General features: G+C 39.9%; 1 protein-coding gene across 4 annotated transcripts in view; it reads left to right on the top strand.

Moving 5' to 3' along the window:
* arid1ab (AT-rich interactive domain 1Ab) overlaps nt 1–22315 on the top strand; it is a 49466-nt gene that overhangs the window by 2278 nt on the left and 24873 nt on the right. For 3 of the 4 annotated variants that reach the window (XM_072447765.1, XM_072447763.1, XM_072447762.1), the window contains exon 2: nt 20429–20632. The exons of the other annotated variant lie outside the window; for it this stretch is intronic. In XM_072447765.1, the coding sequence (XP_072303866.1) occupies nt 20441–20632 (192 nt within the window). In that variant the 5' untranslated portion in view covers nt 20429–20440. The remainder of the gene's footprint in view (nt 1–20428; nt 20633–22315) is intronic. 4 annotated transcript variants of the gene reach the window in all.

Raw genomic sequence — 22315 nt, 5'->3', positions numbered from 1 at the left:
TTTTAAACGCCCAAGGCATTCGCATAAGCGTGTATACCGTTTTTATACATTTTATAAACAAATGTATTTTTCATCAGTTGAGTTCACCAGGCAGTCAGGAAGAAACACGTTGAGGATATCGAACATCATTTCCACTTTCATGTCCTCCCTCTGCATTCGTTTGACTGATCTCCCATGGCTCCATTTGTGTTTTTAATTAGTTGATTATTAAATGTCACGTTTGCTGAGTCACTTCTCCCCCTTTTTTTCCTCCTACAGTGTGTTTTCCACGAAGTTGGTAGGCACACACCGGCCGCCTACTGCGTGCGCGCGCTCCGGTCCGGTTTGAGTGGAGCAGGATAGAATAGGTGTGGTCCCGCGGCTCCCCCACATTGTAACGAGAGCCGTGCCTCCCGAACGTCTCCCGGCCATGTGTGCGCGATTGCATTCTGGCTGCAGTCGTGTTTACAAGCTCAGGTGGTGTCAGCCAAGTGTCGGATCTTTATTCAGCCGCTTTACAATAGCCTAATTTACTTGCACATGCACACCGACTGTAACCATGTCAACAGCGCTCTCCTATATCCGTGTGCTCAGCGATAACAGTTGCAATGTTTTTACTCTGCTGTTATGTCATGTGTCATGGGCGTGCAGGCAGATAGCGTGGGTTTTGCTTTCTCCTTTTATTGACTAATTTTAGATTGTTGCCAATTAATTATATTTCACTGTGTAACGAGTGCGTGATGTCTGTAGAATACAACGCAGCATCCTTGGTAGGACATGCCCCATCATACGTGCCTGTGATTCCTTCATGGAAACGAGCATGCTTCTTTACATTGCTTTCCCTGTGAGCGCCTGAAGACCGGTTTAAGTCACATTTTCATACATTTGCATTTTGTCTTTTGTTAATCTTCCAGGTGCCACTTTTCTTACGTAACGCACTTAACATCCTCATTTCCCACTTTATTTCCAGCTAAGAGTTCTCAGTCAGGATAGACACAGTGCATCCTGGGAGGCTGAGCTGCCACTTGTTGCTACGCTTCAAAATAAATGGTGCTCGCATTTCACTTGTTGTTGATTGCCTCCTACCGCTCAACACTGCCAGGTAATTCGTGTGTGTCTAGACTGAAATATTGCAACCTTTTATGTCCAGTAATTCTACCGTATGATCCACACGACTGAGCACAAGATTCTTATATTTATCAAACCTCACATTTTGTGATGATCGGTAGAAAAATGTGGTAAAAAGGATGGCTTTCTTGGTAAATTGCTTCTTAGTGCTGTTTATCACTGTGGATTTTCCATTTGACACTACTTTTGTGTCTCCACCTACAACCAGTGTAAATCTCAGGGACAGCTGACAACTGCACAATAAATACCTTCTCTCAGTTGTAGTGGCAGAGAAAAATGTTTGGACTAAGTTTCATAATATCACTAAATATTTTAGTTGAACATCAAATGCTCTCGTGGTTGTCACATCAGTATCACTTTCACTTGTGACACGTTCTCTGAATGTATGAAATATGTAGCTACAAATTATACTGTTTATATTTATATTTACCAGTAGTTTTAAACGTTTGTGTGACTATTATATTGCCTCAGTAGGTATTATAGTATATTATAAAATGCAGGTCTTGTATACTTAGTTAGTATAAATTACATTATAAATTCTTTATTGTTCAATAATTTGGCTTTATCTATTTTCTTGCATTTATTTTAGCAGTTTTTTTGTTAAATATGTAATGAAATTAAAATTATTCAATCATATGGCGCTATAGTTTTTACTTGGCTAAGTTGTTTGTGTAGTGGAATACCTGCACAGTTGTACTTTTTGCACATTACATATAGTAAAGCAGTACCTAAAGTAAGTGAAAGTTGGAGACGTCAGCTGCAGCAGCATGTCTGGATAAAGAGTTGGAGCAGGGCCTCCCTGTGAGTGGACACACAAGTGACATGAGCGCTGTCCATGTTCTGACAGTCCTGTCATAAGGCCAGTACTTGCACATCGTGATCAGCCAGACAGTTTGTGTGTTTCATGTTTGACTGCTGAGCTGGATGTGGTTGCCAGTCGACCAAAGTTCACTTTCAGAGTTGGAGTTTTCACCGGTGTTCTCTGTGGAACAACTGTCCACTTTAGAAGCTGCTGCTGCTGCTGGCTGTGTTTCAGCAAAGTTATTCAATCCTGTTATAAGCGGTTGTTCAATTGCCTTGTATAATAGTCCAATGATTGAATGCAGTGTATTTAGGGAGGCGCTCACCTGCCCTGAGCCACCTGCTGCAAATAGATTAATGCGTTAATTGAGTGGTGTGGCGGGGCTCATATTGTGTGTTTTCATCACTCTCTCAAACTCTGGTGTTGTGGCTATCCGGTTGCCAGGTACTCCCCCTCCTCCTGCCAAACACATCAGGGATGCCTCAGCTTCACACTCCTGATCCGTTAGAAATGAATTGGGATTCAAAGAGACATTACGCATCACATGGTACGTATCGCATGGTACGTATCGCATGGTACGTATCGCATGGTACGTATCGCATGGTACGGTCGGACATTTCCACAGTTGAAAGATTTACGGAAAACTTGACTTTGTGAACTACCTAGAGTGTTACTTCTTAAACTGACTGGTGCTAATAAGGCCCGGACATGCTGCTGCTGCTTAGAAGGAAAGGACTCTCACATCATCAGCTACAGAACATTTACAAGTTATCCACTCAATCATTCAAGTACAGATTAGTCTTAAAACTATTATTTAACAAAACTCTGCATTAAACTGTCTGCATTGATTTTGTTTAGCACTTTAATGTGTCAAGTTAAAATTGTTGTGGGGAGAAAAATAAATTACAATGGAGAACTGGTGATTATCTTTTTTAAGAATAAAAAGACATTTTCTTTTTATTTTATCTGACTACCACAAACATTGGATTGAAGGCAATTATTTTAATTACTTTATTTCTTTGTATGCAGTAATAATTATTTCTGTTCACTAGAGGTTACACTGAATGTGTGCTCTGTACACAGAAGAAATGGTAGAAATTGAAGGCCGATGAATCCCCTTATTCAAACTAAGGCAGCAAAATAAAATGTGTTCATTATAAATGATTAATATGGACCGTATTGTGTTGTTCAGTTGTTCATGCATTTTATTGCTTTAACACTAGTTCAGTGGTCGACCAGTCAGGGATTTCTAAAACGTTTGAGCGGTTGACTTGACAAGTGATTAATTCTTTTGCAATTAAGAATGTTTTGAAAATGGATCAGATAAATGTGGACAAATGCTGAAAAAATACAAATTAAGTGTATTATTGCTGAAAAATACCTATTCTTTGTTTGAAATTCATTCAATAATTCGGCTGCATTTGTTAGAAAAGGTCTTTTAGCATATGTGTTATCTTACTGTAAATGTTTATTATTAGCAATACAGTGTCTGACATGTTTATTGTGCCATTTGAAACTTCCTTCATCCGGTTCTCTGACTTCACTCTACTGTAATGCAGTTTGCCTACGCTGACATTTGGCGACACTTTTGTCTGGATCACTCAATTCATATTAGTATATTTACCTTTTGTCTATGAATGTATTGCAGCTAGTATTAGAAACCATTAATGTTTCCCGGTGCCATCAAATCACAAGGCTGCAGTAAATGTCAACATGCTACCATTTGCATTCATCAAGTGCTATCTTTGTTGCTCAAGGTTGTATTCATTGTTTAACCTTGAAGCGCTAATGTTGCAGTGTTTACCTGCTCAAAATCAGTCCGTCTTGATGCTAAATGTCCTTTTACTTTCACTTTAGTTGTTTCCCAATACAGACTGCTGTGCATTTAAAAGCAGGAAGTTGACTGTTGCTCTTTGGTGTTTAGTGCTGAGTAATGATTCTCCACAGGCCACATGGACAGCACACCGCCTCCCCTCCCAGCGCCGCGTGGATGTGTGCGAGGGAAAAACGGTGTCAGTGATACCCAGGGGAGGGAGGGAGGGCGGGCGGGGAGGAGGGCGTTTTGTGAATGATCTCGGTCTGGCCCTGACAGCTGTGTGTATTTGTGTAGAAAGTGCAGCAGTTAGTCGGTGGTCGCGCCGAAGCGTCCTCCACCGCCTCAGGAGCCTCTCTGACCTGCTCTTACTCCACGTGTCACCAGCCATCCGTCTTTCTTTAGTAACGCCAGGCTTTTCATCCCCATGACAGCCCCAGACACTGCTGCTTTTCCACCACGCCGCTTTTTCCACAAACTCAGTGTCATCTGCAGAGGCCTGTGTCTATGCACAGGTAACTGTAGTACATATACTGTGCACCTTATGGACCGTCTAGAACGGCAAGTGCTACATAATAGTACCTGTTCTTCATGGCTGGCGACCCCCATCCACTTCCAAGCCCGCTGTGGTTCCACAAGTACATATTCCATTTGGTTTCAGAGTAGATTAAAATAAAATCTAATGTTAAGAGTGTAAAGGCAGGGAAGCGGCTATGTGATCAGTAATGTCTTGAGCATGGATGTTTGCGGTCCAAAAACACATTTAAAACCGAATTTGGCAAATGACTTAAGAGGTTTATAAAGTTTCAAAAACACATTTTAAATACAACTATAGGTCTTGCAGTCATTAGTTACCACATAGCTAATTAGTCCCCAGAAAGCTTTTCATATATATATTTTTTGGAAAACCTAAAGGAAAAATACACTTTTGAATTCAATTTAAATTCAGAGGCTCACAATTTGAATTTTGATCAAAATATATTCAATGCCGGAATTATGAGTTAGTTTTTCTTGATGTGACCGTTTATCAACCATATATATACAACTTGGAGGTGGGCAGATGATTGAAATTAATAATATTATAAATGCTGTTTTGAAGATTTGAATATCAAGTATAACATTTCTCATAAAAACTGCTACAAAAAGGCAGATTTATAAACTTACAACTCCTGCACTATAATTTTGCTCATTTCACATTTGCCTGATACTTAACCCTCAGCGAATACATTTAAAGGCACCTTTCTGTTGGATTGACACAATATCATTAGTGGCATTTTTGTCAATATTGCGACCCCATTTCCACCTTCTATATATTCATCTCTCGTTAATGGTTGTTTGATTTGTTTCTAAATTGGGCTCACATGACTACAGTTAAATAGACATTTCCATGAGTCTAGCAGTGTATTTTTAACTGTTACATTTTCAAATATTTTGGACATTTCGAAATCAATTCAGCTAATTTATAGACTTCTCTTCTCGACTAAAACTACATAGCCCAGATGGTCTGCAGAATGTCTAATAATGTATGCCACTTCCAAACCAAGTCACTAAAAGTTTTCTCTTCATTCAACATCGACTAAGGCAACAGTTCATCTGTACCCAAATGTCAAAGTTAGGCCGCTGCACCGGGGCACACTAGGATGCAAAGGTAATTCATTTCTCCTGACATTTAGCTTCTAAAATGCTCTGGATTAGCATAGTAATATCCTTCTGCAGGCCTATGTGCGAAGCGGTCTTCATTTACATGACGTATGGTGTGTGCGCGTGTGTTCATGTGTGTGTTCCATGAAATAAAGTGGTTAACCTTTAAATGAGGGCAGTTGTTTAATACTCGGAGGTGGAGAATGATCCTTCTGCTTATGTCAGGGCAATATGACCAAAGAATGAATCACAATATCCTTAAATTGATTGATCTGGATTTTCAATTTGATCGTCTTATTAAAAAACTACTAAAATGGCTTTCCATGATTCCTGAACATACACACAAGAAAAATAGTCAAATGATCTTCCTTCAAAGTCTGAAACTACTCGCTATTACTGAGGATTGGCTGTGGAGCGCTCAATTTCAAAAGAGCCAAACTTATTGACGATTAAAAAAGACTGAATTTCAATTCATAATTGCACAACTCTACTTCCGCTGCATTCACCTTTCTGTTTCTGCTTTAGTTGTCTATAATGAGTGCTGCTTAGTAGTTGAAGGAAATGTTTTGAATGTCAGGAGTATTAGTCCAACGTTTCAGTTCCTGTTCTATATGTGACAATCCTTTTAGAAGTCTTTAATAAACGCAATATTAAATAAATTATTTGTATTTTTTTATCAGTAAAACATTAGTGTTGACTGTTCCCCTAATGGCAATACATTGTAGTTGTAGTTTTTCCTTGCCGAGATGGAGGGTCTTGGACAGGGGACTTTGGGACATTTTCTAAATTCCTATGAACATTGTTTGATCTGTTTTTCACTGTCGCCCTTCGAGGAAACAGCGGTTGTGATTTTCTGGCGTTACAGAAATAAATAGAATTGATTTTATTTAACAAATATGAGTAAATATCTTGATTGTTGCTTTTTGTATATTTTGGCTTTAAGTTGTTGAGCAATTTAGGATGAATATTGTATTTTTTGTTCTGCACGTTTATTTGAAAGAATGCCTTTTTTTATTGCACTGGCAATACTTTCATAATGAAGGAAGAGGAAAATATGTTGTAGCTCATGAAATACTAAAGATTTATTTTTAGTAGTAGATTAGTCAATTACATTTTAGCATTTGTGATGCATTAAATACAGTTTTAACCAAATGTTGAAATATGGTGACTGAAGGCTTCTTGGGAGTTTTTTTTTTTGACATTTTGATTGTTATAATTGTGTTTTTGTCCAGATAATTATTAAAATGACCAAATTGCGATTATATTTTGTAGTGGACTAGTCACCATTTGTTAAGTCGTTGCAGTCCTAAATGAAAATAACTTCACACTATGTTCAAATTGTCACTTGAACAGCTCTTTTTTTATTGATCTTCACCGTTTCTAGAGTTTCTACCGTAACAGTTTTCAACATTGTTTGAATGTGGATGCGTCTTGGTCTGATGGGGTCATTCTCTTACATCAGAGTTCAGCGGTCTCCAATAGAAGCCTCATATCCAGCAGAAGTGGTGAGTGTGAATCAGATGTCGGTGTGGCATGGCACAGGGCCTCGTGTGACTTGTGTGTCTCAGAGTTGTGACTCTAACCATGAGGCAGCCAGTGACCCAGCCTGGTCCTTAAGTGGCTTTTCCTCATTCACCAGCCAGACTATTTTTGGCATAGTAGTAACTGACACACTTATCGTAATGGGTCGCGGAGGGTGCCAATGGTCAGTCTGAATAAGCATCCTTCTCCGCATTGCAAGCTGAGCCCGGCCCCGTGATGTAACTGATCGCTGTCTGACAAGTGGCCGGCTGTGAACACATCAAGAGCCTTATCAGTGTGTGGAGAGGCGAGCGCGCACAGAGAGAGAACTCCTGGTCAAGTGCTCGCGTGACCCGGTGTTTCAGGCTTTCATATTGGATTTACCCTGCAATAACCTGGGACATTTCACATTACAGTGATCTGCAAATGACTTTGTGTGAATGTTTAATTTGCTGTAATTTCCAGAACAGTCAATGATTGCTACAGACCATCAATTGCATGGTTTGTCCGTAGTTCAAGCACATTAGCTGTGAGAAAGACCCCAAGAGCCTCTGGTACACGGCTCTCACTACTGGAATGGATGAGATGTTAAGATAAGATAAGATAAGATATTCCTTTATTGTCCCTGGTTTTCTCCCACTTTTATTAAGGAAAAGAGCCATTTAAACCTGGACAACCTTCACAGATACATCAGTGCTACCACATGTGCTCCTACTCAATTTGTCGTTTAAAGTTGTCCATCTTCAGTTAATAATGGTTGTTGTGAAGGATGTCGCAATATAAACTTTTACGTCACAATTATTCACTATTACCGAGAACGTCTTTTAAATTCTTTAATTTAAATTGCCTTAACATGCCACTATCCCTCTAGTTTGTGATCAGCTTTATAAAACTGTACTTTCTGGAACAAAAAAAACATTTAGGTGTATTTTTGAACTATAGAGCTAAGTAAAAATATTCAAAATTGTCATAAATAATGTTTTAGTTCTTACCTTATTGACCTGAATAATTATCCCTAGTAGCTGTACATATTGCATTTGATCAGACATTACGAATGTCATATTCCTTCATAATGACATGCACCAATCTCATTTTAGGTATTATACTTATTCATGCAGTGATTATATGATTGTTGCAATACAATTTTACCTTTTTTACATGGCTTATTTGCGTCTACTCTATATGTACTCTGAAATGCGATGATATTTGTAGAAATGGATGGGCCTTGCAAGTCGGAATGACATAACTAAAATGTAAATTCACTACCTCATCTAACTCTATGTTCTTGACTGTCTTACAAAATACTTCTAATTGATTAAAACATTACACTACCCGTTAAAAAGCACACGCCGACTTAAGGCCTCTTTAGTGTACTAAAAGTCTTCCCGCCTCATTCCCATCCTCTTTGCCAGCGCTGAAAGGTCATTACATTTGGCTTCCACTCACACAGAATAGGCTGTTTTTTATTGTGTGAACAGGTGCATTGTCCATCACTTTCCTGCCAACACCAGCGGAGTCGGCTCCCTCCCGCTGGTAAATGACAAGCATGCAGGTGGTTGAGACCCGTTTATCGCCGCGCCGTGCCCAGTTACCCAGCCGCCCCGAGAGCTCGCGCAGTCCACAGCGCCACTCGCCACGTCTCGCTCCCGAGAATAGGCTCCTGTCACCTGGAAATAGAAGTTTGGCCTGACAGGTTGACAAGCGGCAGTCAAGGCCAACATTCACACAGTTGTACCTTTTGACTTTCACATCATACCGACAAGTTACATTCCACCGCACGATTTTTTTTGTGTGTTTCAAAGGGTAACGCCTTCTCAAATCTTCTTTGCCACTTTCACAAAATTTTTTAAAACGAACTTCAACTGAACTTGGTCTGTATGACGTAGTGAGTGCGATATTTCAAATTTGACTGAACATTTTGGATATTTGTCCCCAGTTGGACCATTTTTGTAAAGTTTATAATTGTACTTCCTCGTTGGGCATGGGCAGCAAATATGACAACTGTTACCTAGCAACCATACTGAAAACAACAAAATTCATATAAATTACACAATAGTTATGATTTGACAAACAATACCTCAATATAACGCATTCATTTTTTTGAATGATCTTTTAAACTGTCAAAACATTGTGTTCAGAATAAATTGTGTTTTCAAATTGTTTTGAAACTAATTTCAAACCGTCTTCAAAAACTGCAGCTTGATGTGAATTGAAGTGAATCTATGATAAATATTTACTGCAGGTTCATAATTAGTAAAGCAGCAGAACCTGTCATAGACTTAAATGCCCAGAGTCAGCAATGGAACACTCTCGGGTGATTGAGGGCTTACGCACTCCTTCCTGTATACAGTTAATTATTAATATTGCCATAAAGTATAACATTCATGTGGTTTTGGATCGCATACACACGTTTTCTTTCTATATTGTATGGTTACTCGTCTTTGCAAGTATATTTCTCTCAAGTATCCACTTTACATTACACTGATTCATTCACTTGGTGCAGATTTTACAAGCTTGTCAGAAAGTACTGCATACTGCATCCTAGTTTGGCTTCCCTTTGTGTCTTCCCTCATTTCTTCTCGATGCGAAAGTTGATTTGTCATGCAACTGTGCGAGCCCCCTACTTCCTCTCCTCTCCTCCTAGAACAGCTTTTGAATTCCTGAGAACAGCTGGGTGAACATCTGGGTGAGCTGGGTGCCATGTAAAGCTTTAACGTTGGTTCGGAGCCGCCAAGTACGTGTGTATAGACGCCCACATTCTGCCCGGCCTGGAACTTCCTCTCGTTACAGTTGGAGTCATGCAGCGGTCAGCTTCTCACTTGGAAGATAAACTAATTGCTTAATTGAGAACGCGGGCTTTTTGGAAAGTGTCTTCACGTTTACTCATGCGCTCGGTGCAGAACACGTGGAACGTGCTTTGTTTTTGGCACACACGTTGTGCACACTTTTGAAAATGTAAATAGATTCTTCTGGTTTACTTGGCAGCAGTCAATGTGCAAAGAGCCATTGATTAATACAACAATTCTAAGTAACTAAAACAACATTGTTATATTTGGTAGTAGAGGTAGTGTTTTTTTGCTCCGTGTTGAAGTCATTGATATGTCTGGCCTCTGTTGTGTACCTGCCCTGTGTGTGCACTGGTCATTATTAATGAATAGGGGGAATACTAGGCAAGCAACCCCTACAAGACCTGTTCAAAACAAAACTAACAATTATAGGTAATTACAACCTGTTTTTTTACACATACTTACAAACTGGAAAAAGACTAACTTAAGCTTGCATCATTTAGCATGTGCAGGAAGTGCTGGTATATCACGTGACCCGTGTGCCGGCACCATATGAGAGCTAGCTAGCGTGTGCGAGGTTGGCGCGCGTACATTGCGTGTCCAGGGGCTTTAACGGCAGAACAATGGCGAGTGAGCGGCGGGCCCGAGTCGTGTGCTGGATTAAATTAGCAGCAGTTGTTTATCGTCTGTGCCCCCTCCCTCCTCCCTCGTTCACCAGCTCCACTACAACCACCCCCGGTCCATCTGCTACAGCGCCCGCCCACCGCCACTCCAACAAATCCTTTTCTCTGCGTCTACACATGAACACTTTTCAGCACTCGCACTATCCAACCCAACCATGACACAGAGGACTCGGCTCAACCTCTTCTGCCAAGCAGGCTTTCCCTCTATGCAGATTAGCCATGTGCTAATTGTATTTATATATTTATTTGTGTGTACACTGGAGAGCCAGAAAACGGGGGAGGGAGGAGTCTGAAATTGATTAGATGACTGAGCAGAAAAAAAAGAGATGGCATGCTGTGAGGTTTTGCAGCAGTGGGAGAATCTGCTGTTTTTACTTTTTATCACCGTCTTTGCACTCAAGGCTGCTATTGTTTTATTAAGAGAGCCGATTGTTGACTTGTATACTTAATATCGCGTATACCACTGTGATTGGCAATTTTAACAATGTTTTCCAAATCAAAGTTGTTGCTCTAAAATGATTTGAATCAATCTCGATTCACAGCATTACTTCAGTTCAGTGTTAATATTTCATAACGATTCAAAAATAATAAGGACTCAAAATATCTTCTATTACAAATCACTGTCATGTAATTTTCTCAATTCTTATTCTTGGTTGGTTTGAAAGTTGTTGGGTTTTTTTGTTTTTTCAAATCTGCACCCGGTATTTATTTACTTCTAATCTTTCACACCAAATATATTTTTAGTCATTCTTTTTATCTGTAAATGACATAATTACAACCTTTTTTTTTTATCCGTGTTTAGCAGTCGATTGAACTCCTGGCTCTAACAGTGTGAGAAACTGGGACATTCAAGAACGAGGCCTCATGCTTTGATGGTTCTCTTGAGTGTCACTAGAGCCGATCTACTATTTTCTGTCTTAGAACAAGCACTTCTACGACAGAAAAGGAAATTGGTTCTAGTGGCACCCCCTGACCTTCAAACATGAATGCAAAACAGAAACATTTTGTGCGGATATGTTACTGTCTGGAATGAACTACTTCAACACAAAGGAGATGCAAGTAAATAAATCAATGGGTTCCAGCAGCGAGGGGCAGCCTTTTAGCCAGACAGTCGGACTGGATTTTAGAATAGAGAATTTAACGTTTTTGGCTGTTTGTAAGTCCACTGTCCAGGATAGAAATGTAAGGTCCCATGATGATGAGGATTTCTGCATGTGCACCGTTAAATGGGATAAAAAGCTAGATGATAGATAATGAAGAGAAGAATGAGAATAAAATCATCTTTTTATAGATTCATGTTTTAATCCAATAAGGATACATTTAACATGACTAATAGTTTGTATGATCTTGTTGAGATGTGGATATAGTTGGTGTGGAATCTGACAATAAGAGATTTTAAAGAAGATATGATGCTTTTCCCCCACCTTTTCATTCACGTGTTTTTTATAGTTGAGAAATGGTCGACATTTTTTTAACCCTACATGTATAATCCAGAGTCAAAAATGTTCTAATACTCTAAAGTAAGCACAGGGAAGTGGGTAGAGGGAGAGATGAAAACAACTTTTCTGATTAGGATTACTGAAACATGTATGAATCTATTGAAATACAACAGAGTGGGTTTATAATGTGGGAACAGTTGTAAGTCGTGATTCTGTATGTCTCCTTTAAATTGTGTTTGATATTCTGATGCCCATTCTCAACAGCATTTTAGTGTCTGCTTTGTTTTGATTTGTTTAGGACAAGAGTGCGATCAAAATCTAATCTCATTCCTTATCCTCATATCATATCTACTTCCTACTGGTCAGCGTCTGTTATTCTCCGAGTGACCAATCACAGTGGAGCGTGAACTCCCAGAAGAAGCACTGCAACTTTTTTACTTCACAATTTAGATTTTATCATTGTTTTTTTGGCATATCACTTACCCCTAATTAGCGGTGTACCTTCCCTCTTCCCATATAGATAGAAAAACTGTCACGACCCTTAAATAGAGATTGTAGATTTGAACGGATTTTCACATGGCATTTATTTTCAGTTGGTGATTGTTAGCATGGAGCCATTCTTAACGTGGATTGGGAAGCGTTCGCAGAAGTTCCGGGCCTCCACGGCACCTTTACGGATAAAGCCGGAAAACGGGAGGCTCTGTAACAGCTAAAGCGCCTCATTAGGGAAGCGCTATAGCTCATCTCTGTCCTGCTCAGCTGCGCTAAATGAACATACACACGCCTCTTCCCTTTTATTCTGAGCGTGAGACTATTGTGACGTGAGACTATTTGTGAGTTTGTTGCTGTAATTGGGAGAAAAATGCCTACTATGCATCAATTTCACTATCTGAAGTGGCAAGGTCATAACATTATCAACTTTTTATCATTCTTTTGGTATTCAGCTTTGGAACGCACAAGCAGATTAGAACCCTATTGGGAGAATGGTCTTGTCAAATTCATGATCAATGTCCGTACCAAAAATAATCTATTACAAATCTTCATAAGTCTGAGGAGTAATTGCTGCAGTTGTCATGTTGTTTTACATTTTTAAACTTCTAAATTTCACTCTGTAGGGCAAGTCATTTGGACCCATTAGATTATATTCTCGTTTTAATAAATTCTTAACTTAAAATTTAACAAAGCCTGATATTACAAATACAGAAATATGACATATGTCAGGCTTTTGGAAAGGATTTGAAAACACCCCGGACAAAATACGGGGGCCGACTAGGCGAAAAAACGAGTAGCTTAGGCATTCTCCGGACTAATAAAAATAACTTTAAAAATGTGCGTGAGCGCCGAAGAAGTGCCGCATTATTTTTGTAAAAGCTTCGGAAAATATGCCGCGATACGCGGCTCCTAAGTGGTGGAAGGTGATCATGTTGGCTTTCCATAATCTTTTGGGTAGCGCGCCGCCCGTCCCTGCACTCGAAAATGCCTGTCCACATTAGAGATGCACCGATCGCAAAATTCTTGACTGATACCGATTTCCGTTTTTTAAGGAGGTCTGACCTGCCGAAACCGTTTTTTCCGATACCGATTCTCTATCCAAGAAATAATTATAATCATAATAGACACATAGTATGTTATATTGTTTAGTTACATTAGGACTGCAGGTCAAATTACATTTATTGCTATAATCAGAGTTACATTTATTCAACAAGTTCATTCATGTTCATTATTCTTATTAAATACATTAATAAACAAATGTGTTTTGTATTTAGTAAAGATTGACATGATACAAAAATACACGCAAGGAAACTGAACATAATTAAATACTGCTTAACTCCATTATGTAACAGAATCGATGATTGTTTTATATTTCTTATTTGATTAAAAAAAATCTGCATATTGGCTAAATTATATTATGTAAATTATTAATTGAAAAGTTAATAACAAAATAAATACCCAAACCAAAAACAATACAGAAAATGATGAGGACGTTATTCCACCTCTAAATGAGCAAATGTAATTCATTGTCAATTAAACCGGACTTTTTATCTTAACACTTCTTTATAATTATCTTAAATATCAGAGCTTTACAACATGATACATGTATATTTATAGATGGATATAACAATTCATCATTGTACGTTGCGTAAATAGACCATTACAAGTGAAAATATTCCAAAAGTCTGCGGTTCTCAGTCTCAGTCTTTCACACAGTCTGCTGTTGGCGCGCTCGCTCCCGACGCCAAAGCCACATAGCGATGTCGTCACAAAAGTGGGAGGAGAGTGAGACAGTATTCAGGAAGTAATCCGTAACTAAAAAACTTTTTTGGAGCCATGCACCAATGAGAACGCTCCATAGGCTTCAATGGCGGCCATCTTGCCTTCAGGGGGCTTGGTCCAAATCAGCAACATGTTTTCTTTCTCAGTCTTGCTAGTTTTTAGCTGTTTTGCTCTGGGCGCGTTGAGCTGCTACGCACCGCGCATGCGGGGTCAGTTTGATCGTCTGAAAACCGGAAATTACGACAGTGGCCGATTGGATATAAAACCGGCTTTTTTAATCGGCGGCCGATTGATCTGTGCATCTCTAGTCCACATTTTAAAATACCCCGTCCAAAGTAAGGGAAGACGGGCCTCTATCTAAAAGCCTGATGACAGTACAGAGTGTAGTACATTTTTAAAACCAGATATTGACGAATATGATATATAAATTCAAGTTTTATTGGAATATTGGCTGTAATTATTGAATTTAACATAACTATCCTGGGCAAAAACAAACAGCCCTGTTGGCCGATACCAACTTGCCAAGGCCTGAGCTCGTCAGATCGTGGAATTTGAGCAGGTTGGGCCTGGTTAGTTGACCGCTAGAGACCCGCTGTTGCCAGGTGCCACCGTGGGGCAGTGGTATGTACTGTGATTGTGTCTTTGGGCAAATCATGTGGTGTATGAATGAGTGTGTTGTGATTGTGTATCATGTGTATCGTGTGTTTACAGCATGTGTATCATGTTCATTAGCATGCAACAACTAACATGTAATGATTGATGTGATGATGAAATGTATGATTCTTGTATTAGTTTAGCAGTTAAGATTTCAATCATCTCAGATGTTATTGCTCCGGTTCTAAACCATGCACTTCACAACAGAATTCTACCACTTAAATCACAAATCAAATTGTAATTCTATAATATGCCAATATTGTTTTGCCAATTTGAAGGGCGATTGTCATTAAAAAATATCACAATAAATGGCACTATAATGACAAATAAATGCAATATAGAAATAACAGAATCAAATAATAAAATTGTATCATTGAGTCATAGATCTGTTCATTATTGAAAGCCAAAAAATATTGACATCATTATTGTGACAGGCCAACCTAATAATACTATACATAAATCATTCGTACCATTCAGCAGATATTATACATACATTTTGACCTGCCAATGTAGATCCAAAGAATGTATGAAATCTTGGCTGTTGTGCAGCAAAACCATCATCACCTTCTTCCAGCTGCGCTAGTGAATGTACATGCTGGTCTAGTATTCAAACTTGGTGACGCTATGTGTTTTCTGATGAGCGGGTGGGTGGGAGGGAGCTGGAAGTGTGACATTGTTGTGTCTGCTGGTCCACAGATATAGGTTAAAAGTGCAAAGGAGGTCACCACAGAGATGTCTACCGGGCCCTGTTACGTCTTTCCCCCGCGGTCCGCTCTAAAGACCCTGGGGAGCGTAGTAACACCCCCCTCACCCTCCCATGCGCCTCCTCCACGCAAAACATTACAGTGCAACGTACCCACCTACTGTCCTGAACACGAGGAGCCGTGGCCTGAGGGAGGCTAAAGGAAAAACACGGAGCGGAATTTATTATCAGGGCTAATGGATTAACTTGACCCGCACAGGGTTGCCAAGCGTCTTGTAGTTTTCCAATCACAAAAATGGCTTGAGTTTTCAGTTTGTAAAATGTGCTTTGAATATCACAGGACAATAATGTTGGGTTTAGCATTACTTGTATATACATATGTGCTTGCAGCTAGTAGAGATATACCAGAAATTACCACGATCTGATTTGATGTACTTCCAATAATGTGCTTTGAGTCCCCTGGGTGGAATGTGTTATGTGCTGTGTGTTCATTTTTGTTCACTTATTGTGATTTTTGGAACTAATTTAGTTTCAAACTATTAACATAGAAAGATCGTTATTTCATGGGGACAGTCTAAAAACATTATTGCAGTTTAAAGAACTGATGCCATGTCCATAGACCATATACTGTAGCTCAGTGCTAATTTGCAAACATGCTTCCCATAACTTCACCATGGCAAGAAGTGGATTTTCATGTACTTTTATTTTAGTTTGTAAAACTGATGGTTGGTGGTGGTTGGAAGGGCCAATGGCCTTGCTTCTGTCAGTCTGCCCCAAGACAGCTGTGGCTAAAGTTGTAGTTTACCACCACTGAATGCCGAGTGAATGTCTAATAACTGTATAGCCCTTTGAATGTGCTATATAAAATGCGCTATATAAAACTCCAATGATTAATGATAAATGTATCAATAATTACTAGTAAATGCAGGACACGGGATAGGGGGTAGGTGAAAATCTGAGGTTTCTGTGCAATTAAGCCCCAAATCCAGGACATTACAGGATTATTCAAAAATACGTGAATCAATTGAAATACAACTTCGTCCCTCCAAAAAGCACTTGTCTGGTCTGCTCAGTGGCTGGAGGAGTTGTCGAAGAAGGGCAGAGTGAGTCTTCACTGTGGGTGAGACGGCAGTGCTGCTGTGGCTGACTGAGCTCAATCAGTGATGAGACAAAAAAGACAAATCTGAGTTACATGATGTGGGAACATTTTAGAACATTGATTAAAAGTATATTCGTTACATAATTCCGCCTTACATTTGGGGATGCACCGATATCAGTCTGCCGAACGATTATTTGCATTTGCAATTTCATCCCAATATTACAAAACGTGATTATTTAATGGCAAAGGTTCGCAATTATAGCTTTCAGAAGCCATAAGTGTGTCCTGCATCTGGAGGTGAACAGAGCAGCCTGTGCAGTCCTTGGGTTCAGTCGCCGTCTGCAGTTTCATTGTTTGATACTCCAGAGTCCTCCACATATTTGCTTCACTTTTCTGTGTGGTTCAGGTGAAAGTTGGATGACTTGATCTGGTGAATATCAGCCTTTTATAATGCTGCCCCCGCCAAAGGAATAAGGCTTTCATAGAAGCCACACTGAACAATATCAGCCCAAGATGTCTCACTGACCCCTGCTCCACCGTGCTCTTTCTCTCCTCCTCCTCTTTTCTAAATAGCCAAACTCTCTCTACTAATGTCTCTGTTTGAGAAACTGACACATGGATGTTGCATGTGCATTTATATCACTTTCTTTTGCACGTTATTCCTTGTGTGTAGTGCAGCCTTTCACTTTTCTCTTCAAGTCTAATTAAACTGTCCCTGCCTTGGTGATATAGGCCAATATAACTGTTGCTTGTGCATTGATCTCATTTTATTATTCCATGTACGTTAGTGGGAAATGTGATCAGAGCGGTGAGAGCCTGTGCTGTGGTGATGCATGATGACGTGGTGGCCAAATGAAAGTTCAGAGGGAGGAGAGGTTCTCATTCATCATCTTAAGCAGAACTCAGTTTGTGTTCAGACTAAGGCTGACTATGACCCTGGCACTGGAAATGAAAACTATATACCATATTTTCTGGACTATAAGTCGCACCTTTTTTTATTGTTTTGGCCGGGGTGCGACTTATTTGTTATTTTTACACTTTTTACACCGCATTTCATACTCTAGTGCGACTTGTCTGTTTTTTCTTCTCTATTATGCATTTTTTGGCTGGTGCGACTTGTACTCTGAAAAATACGGTATTGGACATAAGTATCATTATTACTGTTAATCTGGTTTACTTGTGCTAAAATTAGTGAAAAACTGATTCAATATCAGACAGATATAAAATTGCAATTGTACTACGTCATAATAAAAAATATTTGGAAAAGCGATTTAAGCAGCCCAAGTTAAAAAAAAAATGTGTATATAGTATATTTTGCTTGATTTTAATGCAGTGAAAATAATTTTAAAATGGTTTGACAAATGTTTTGTTTGGCTATTACGTGTTCCAACTTGTTACATTACCGTTATCCTTATATTTCTTGATTAAAAATATTCAACAACAAAAAAGTGTTTAAAATTGACAAACAGTACATCAAAGATCTTTGGCTAATATCAGTTATCGGCCCGAACTTTCACCATAATATCGTTTCCATATACAACAATGTACAATTTCAAGTCCTGGCAACAGTCAGTTTTGTATAATTCCTAGGGATGCGCCGATGCCAGTATTGATATTTGTGTTGAAACTGTAAAATTAAATGCATCTTCTGATACTGACCCAATACCACAATCTGCACAATTCAGGACACAAACACATCCTTACCTATTTTGACGGAGTAAATATGGACATGCCTCACCTCAAAAATCAATGTCCAGAAGTTCTGTCCCAAGAATAATTTTACAGAACGTTTTTGGGTATAATATTCCAATCTGTTACTGTAATGTCTATGAACAAATAGTATTAGATATGATATCATGATAATAACTCCTGGCATTTTAGGAAGAGTTTTGACAGCACGTTCAACTAGTTTTAAGGACAGTCGCCTGGTGTGGGCTTTTATTGGCAGATAGTCAAAGCATCAATAATCGACATTAGAACAGAAATCTCTGGAGTAGTGCATGATAATTCCATGTGAAGGCTGTTCATTGTCAAATAATTTTGATGATATAGATAACTTTGTCACCTGTCAGGTGAAAGTCCAGGAAATGGCTATGACATGTGAAGGCTGACCCCTGACGTGCTGTGGAGCCCCCCACACCTCCACATGACCCCCCTGTCTACTCCAGTGCTGTCATTCAGACGATGCCAAACCCTGCGGCTTTATTAAAGCCCAGGAAGAGCAAGGCCTGGCCCGGGTTCAAACAGCACTGCAGCTGGGACCTGTTACATTTTCGGCACACTGCCCTCTCACTCTGCTATAAATAGCTCCGTGGTTGTCTCCCTTAACCAAGGAAAGAGGTTTTGAGGGAGGAAAAAAGCGCACACACACAGATTAATAACCGTGGGAAGCAATGAAAGCTTTGTGTCTGCTGCCTGAGGTCAACAGGCTGGAGGTGTTGTACTTCAAAGCCCGCGCTGTGGCCTGTGTTTTCAGATATGACTGCGCTGGGTTTCATAATGATGGCACACAAAGATGAGACGCGTTGACTGGAGGGATTTTGACACACATTTTATGGTTTTATTTTGTCTGGTTGTGAGTGCTGAAGTTCAGCTGGGACAGAGATGGGCCTGAAATACAATTACAAGTTTTGTTTTTTATTGTTTAGTTCTTTGCACAGGTGTCATTTTTCTACTTTTAACATGACTGAAAAAGGCTTAAGCTGCAATATACTTGCTACAGTGTGCATGTTTTATTCATCTTAGATTCTTGAAAAACATTTGAAACACCATTGACTTTAGAACTTTGGAGTGCATCGGTTTCATGGAGAAAACCCCCCCGCTACCTTATACAACCAGGCTAATTCATTATAAGCAAAAGAATCATATCCATAAGGCTTGTCACTATCGCAATATTGATGTATATTTCGAATATTTGAAAGGTGAAACCATGATATTGTAGCAGACGGCAATTCGTCCCCATGATTTTACAAAATGTATTTAATTTAATATTTTTGCTCTCATTATAGCAGTGCTTTTTAGAACTACAGATTATTGGGTGCAACTCGGCAACGTTAACCTTTTTCTTTGACCGCACCCAAGCATTTACGCTTGAGGGGGGGGGGAAAATTGTGCACAATTTTATCTCATGAGAATCTTCTTCCATCCCTACCATAAAGGCCTATTCATCTTACTTTTCTGCATAAATCGGTACAAAAAAATCAACATGACTACTGCAAACTTAGCCTGCACATGCAAGTTAGAATTCTTAGTACGTCACACCTTGACCTTGGCTTCAGCTCCTGAGTGTCCCCCTCAACCATACTCCTGTCCTCTCCGACACTTCCTTTTCCCCTCTCAATCTAAAGCCAGAAAAGGGGCCGGCTGTTTGGGCCACGTGGATCTGTGGAGTCCCTGCCGGCCAAGGTCAGCTCCCAGCGCTCCACCCGGGGACTCCATCCTGACGTAGTCCCAGCTGACGGATGGGCTCGGGTCCAGATACCGCAGACACTTCCACTTCCTTAAGCTTATTTTCATAGAAAGCCTTTGCCGTAACAGTATCCACCCACTGGCACAATGATCTCCTGGGCAGGGAAATGGCTCCTGGCGGATATAGTGGGCTTGTTCATTCATTCATAGCCAATTTTTTCCCTTTTTCTAGTAAGGAAAGCAAATCCACTACCGTTTTTCCCACTCCCCTTCATGCGTTCTGTTCTTTTTGCTTGATAAGTTTTCTAAATGATGTCTGCAGAGTCATAATTTTTCCTCTCAACTAATAAGTGGGTTTCATTCAAAAGGCATTTAATAGGTTCCTGAAAACAGTATTGACCTGTCATTTAGTTTGTGCTCTGAAAACACATCACTTTGTTAATATTTCTGTCTGAGATGATGACTTATCTTCAAATCTTTTTTTTTTTCTTCTTCCAGCCCTCCAGCCCCATGGACCAGGTAGGGAAGATGCGGAACCAGCCGTACACAGGGCCAAACCCATACACTCAGCAACAACAGGGGCCTCCCAGTGGGCCCTCCCCCCAACAGGGGGGCTCCTATCCTGGGCAAGGCTATGGACCCCCAGGCCCACAGAGATACCCCATGGGTATGCAGAACAGAAGTGTTCCCTATGGACAACAGGTCAGTTCACTTAATATCTGCGACAACAATACGTGTTGCAAATTAGATCAGTATATGAAGTCTGCAAACGTTTTGGCCTGGAGTAGCACTCAGATATTCGCATTTGTCATTGTGCTGCTTGTGACATCCAGTGGCCCCACTTGTGTTGGGAATGTTTTGAACAGTTGAATGTTGGCGTGTGATCCTTGACCCAATCTACAGGGTCACAATTGTCTTATACATTGCACCATTCAAAATTGTTTTATTGATTCGCTATTTGTTATCGTCACAGGTCAACAAGTAGATTCCTACAGTATTCTCCTGTATTCTGAGGAATGTTCATTTACTTTATGTGTAGAAGAAATGGTGAAGAACCAAAAGTTTCATCCATGAAAGTCTGACCACATTTACAGTCTAGATTTCCTGTTTACTACAGGCATTCCTTACGCTGCCGTTTTATTCCAAACTCCTGTCCTTTTGCTACATCTTCCTCGCAGCACAAAGAGAGGCCCTACTTGAACTCTCAGCATTGACCGTGTGGAGAATCCCGTCGGGTGAAGGCTTTTTCTTGTGAGACCATTGTGTAGTGTGATTATCTCTGTCTAGTGTCTGACCATGTGCCATGCGGTGAAGAAAACAACTCTCCTCATATCTTTGTTCAATACATGTACAACACTGCCGTTTGATGTTTTATATGCAGTTCTTTTTCTTTAACTTCTCCTGTAGCCGTCATGCCGTCCTTGGCAACATGTGGCTTTCTCTCATATATATTATATTACATTTTTCCTCACAAGGTCAGCGCTTTCTCCTTCTGCACTCCTTGAGGGTAATGAAACGAAAACGTTGTATTGAAAGGCTTTGCGTGCACACTGTCGGGTAGAATATGAAAAGGCTCATTTTGAAGTTCAAGGAGATGAAGTCAAAAACTCTATTTTTATTTTCATGGCTGTAATTTAAAGTGATGCATGGTGGAATTTCAACATTTAGATGTTTTTTCTTATGAACGCTGGCAGATCAGGTTACAGCAAGATACACACTCTACTACAGTGTGAGAAGAACACAATTGTCATCTGTATTCTGTATGGAAGATGCTTTGATTACTCCACTGAGAATGAACCGTTTCAAGAAAAGTCATTATTATAAGTTTTTGTTTTTGCTAGGGATTTTGCCTGCTTGCCTAGTGTTTTTGCAGTAAGTGGTATTCCTCAGAGAGGCTCAGTAAAGCAAACCTTGAATAGAGGATACAATTGTTTTGACTGACAGCATGTCTAAATATACAGGTGCATGTTTAATCGCCATTGCAGAATAATTTATTTAAAAGACACATGATATGCCAAAATTACTTTTTTGAACTTTTAACTTGGCCTGTCACAATAATTACATTGACTTGAACATGTACGGCTTATTGAGACTCTATAAATGTGTGCGTGTGTGTTTGTCTGCGAGACAACAGTGAGACCGCAGTGAACTACCATTTATGCCACGACCCAAGCACTGTCCCGTCCAACCTTAAGCCGGAGCCTCTCACCCACCACTTGGGACTTAACCGCGGAACATTCAACGGTTCTGGGCATCAGGCACGCGCATTCTACTTCACTTTAACAGCGCAGTAGATCAGTCTTGACTTGTGATATCTGTCTCTATCTGACATGAGTTTTTCACTCGTTAAAAGCTACAAGAGAAGCGAGATGAGCGCACGCGTAT

This window comes from Eucyclogobius newberryi, unplaced genomic scaffold (genome assembly GCF_026437365.1).
Source record: "Eucyclogobius newberryi isolate DKJ021-1_F unplaced genomic scaffold, fEucNew1.0.hap1 SCAF_16, whole genome shotgun sequence".
Lineage (NCBI taxonomy): Eukaryota > Metazoa > Chordata > Actinopteri > Gobiiformes > Gobiidae > Eucyclogobius > Eucyclogobius newberryi.
Note: the sequence above shows the minus strand (reverse complement) of the source record. Positions and strands in the feature narration are given on the sequence as shown.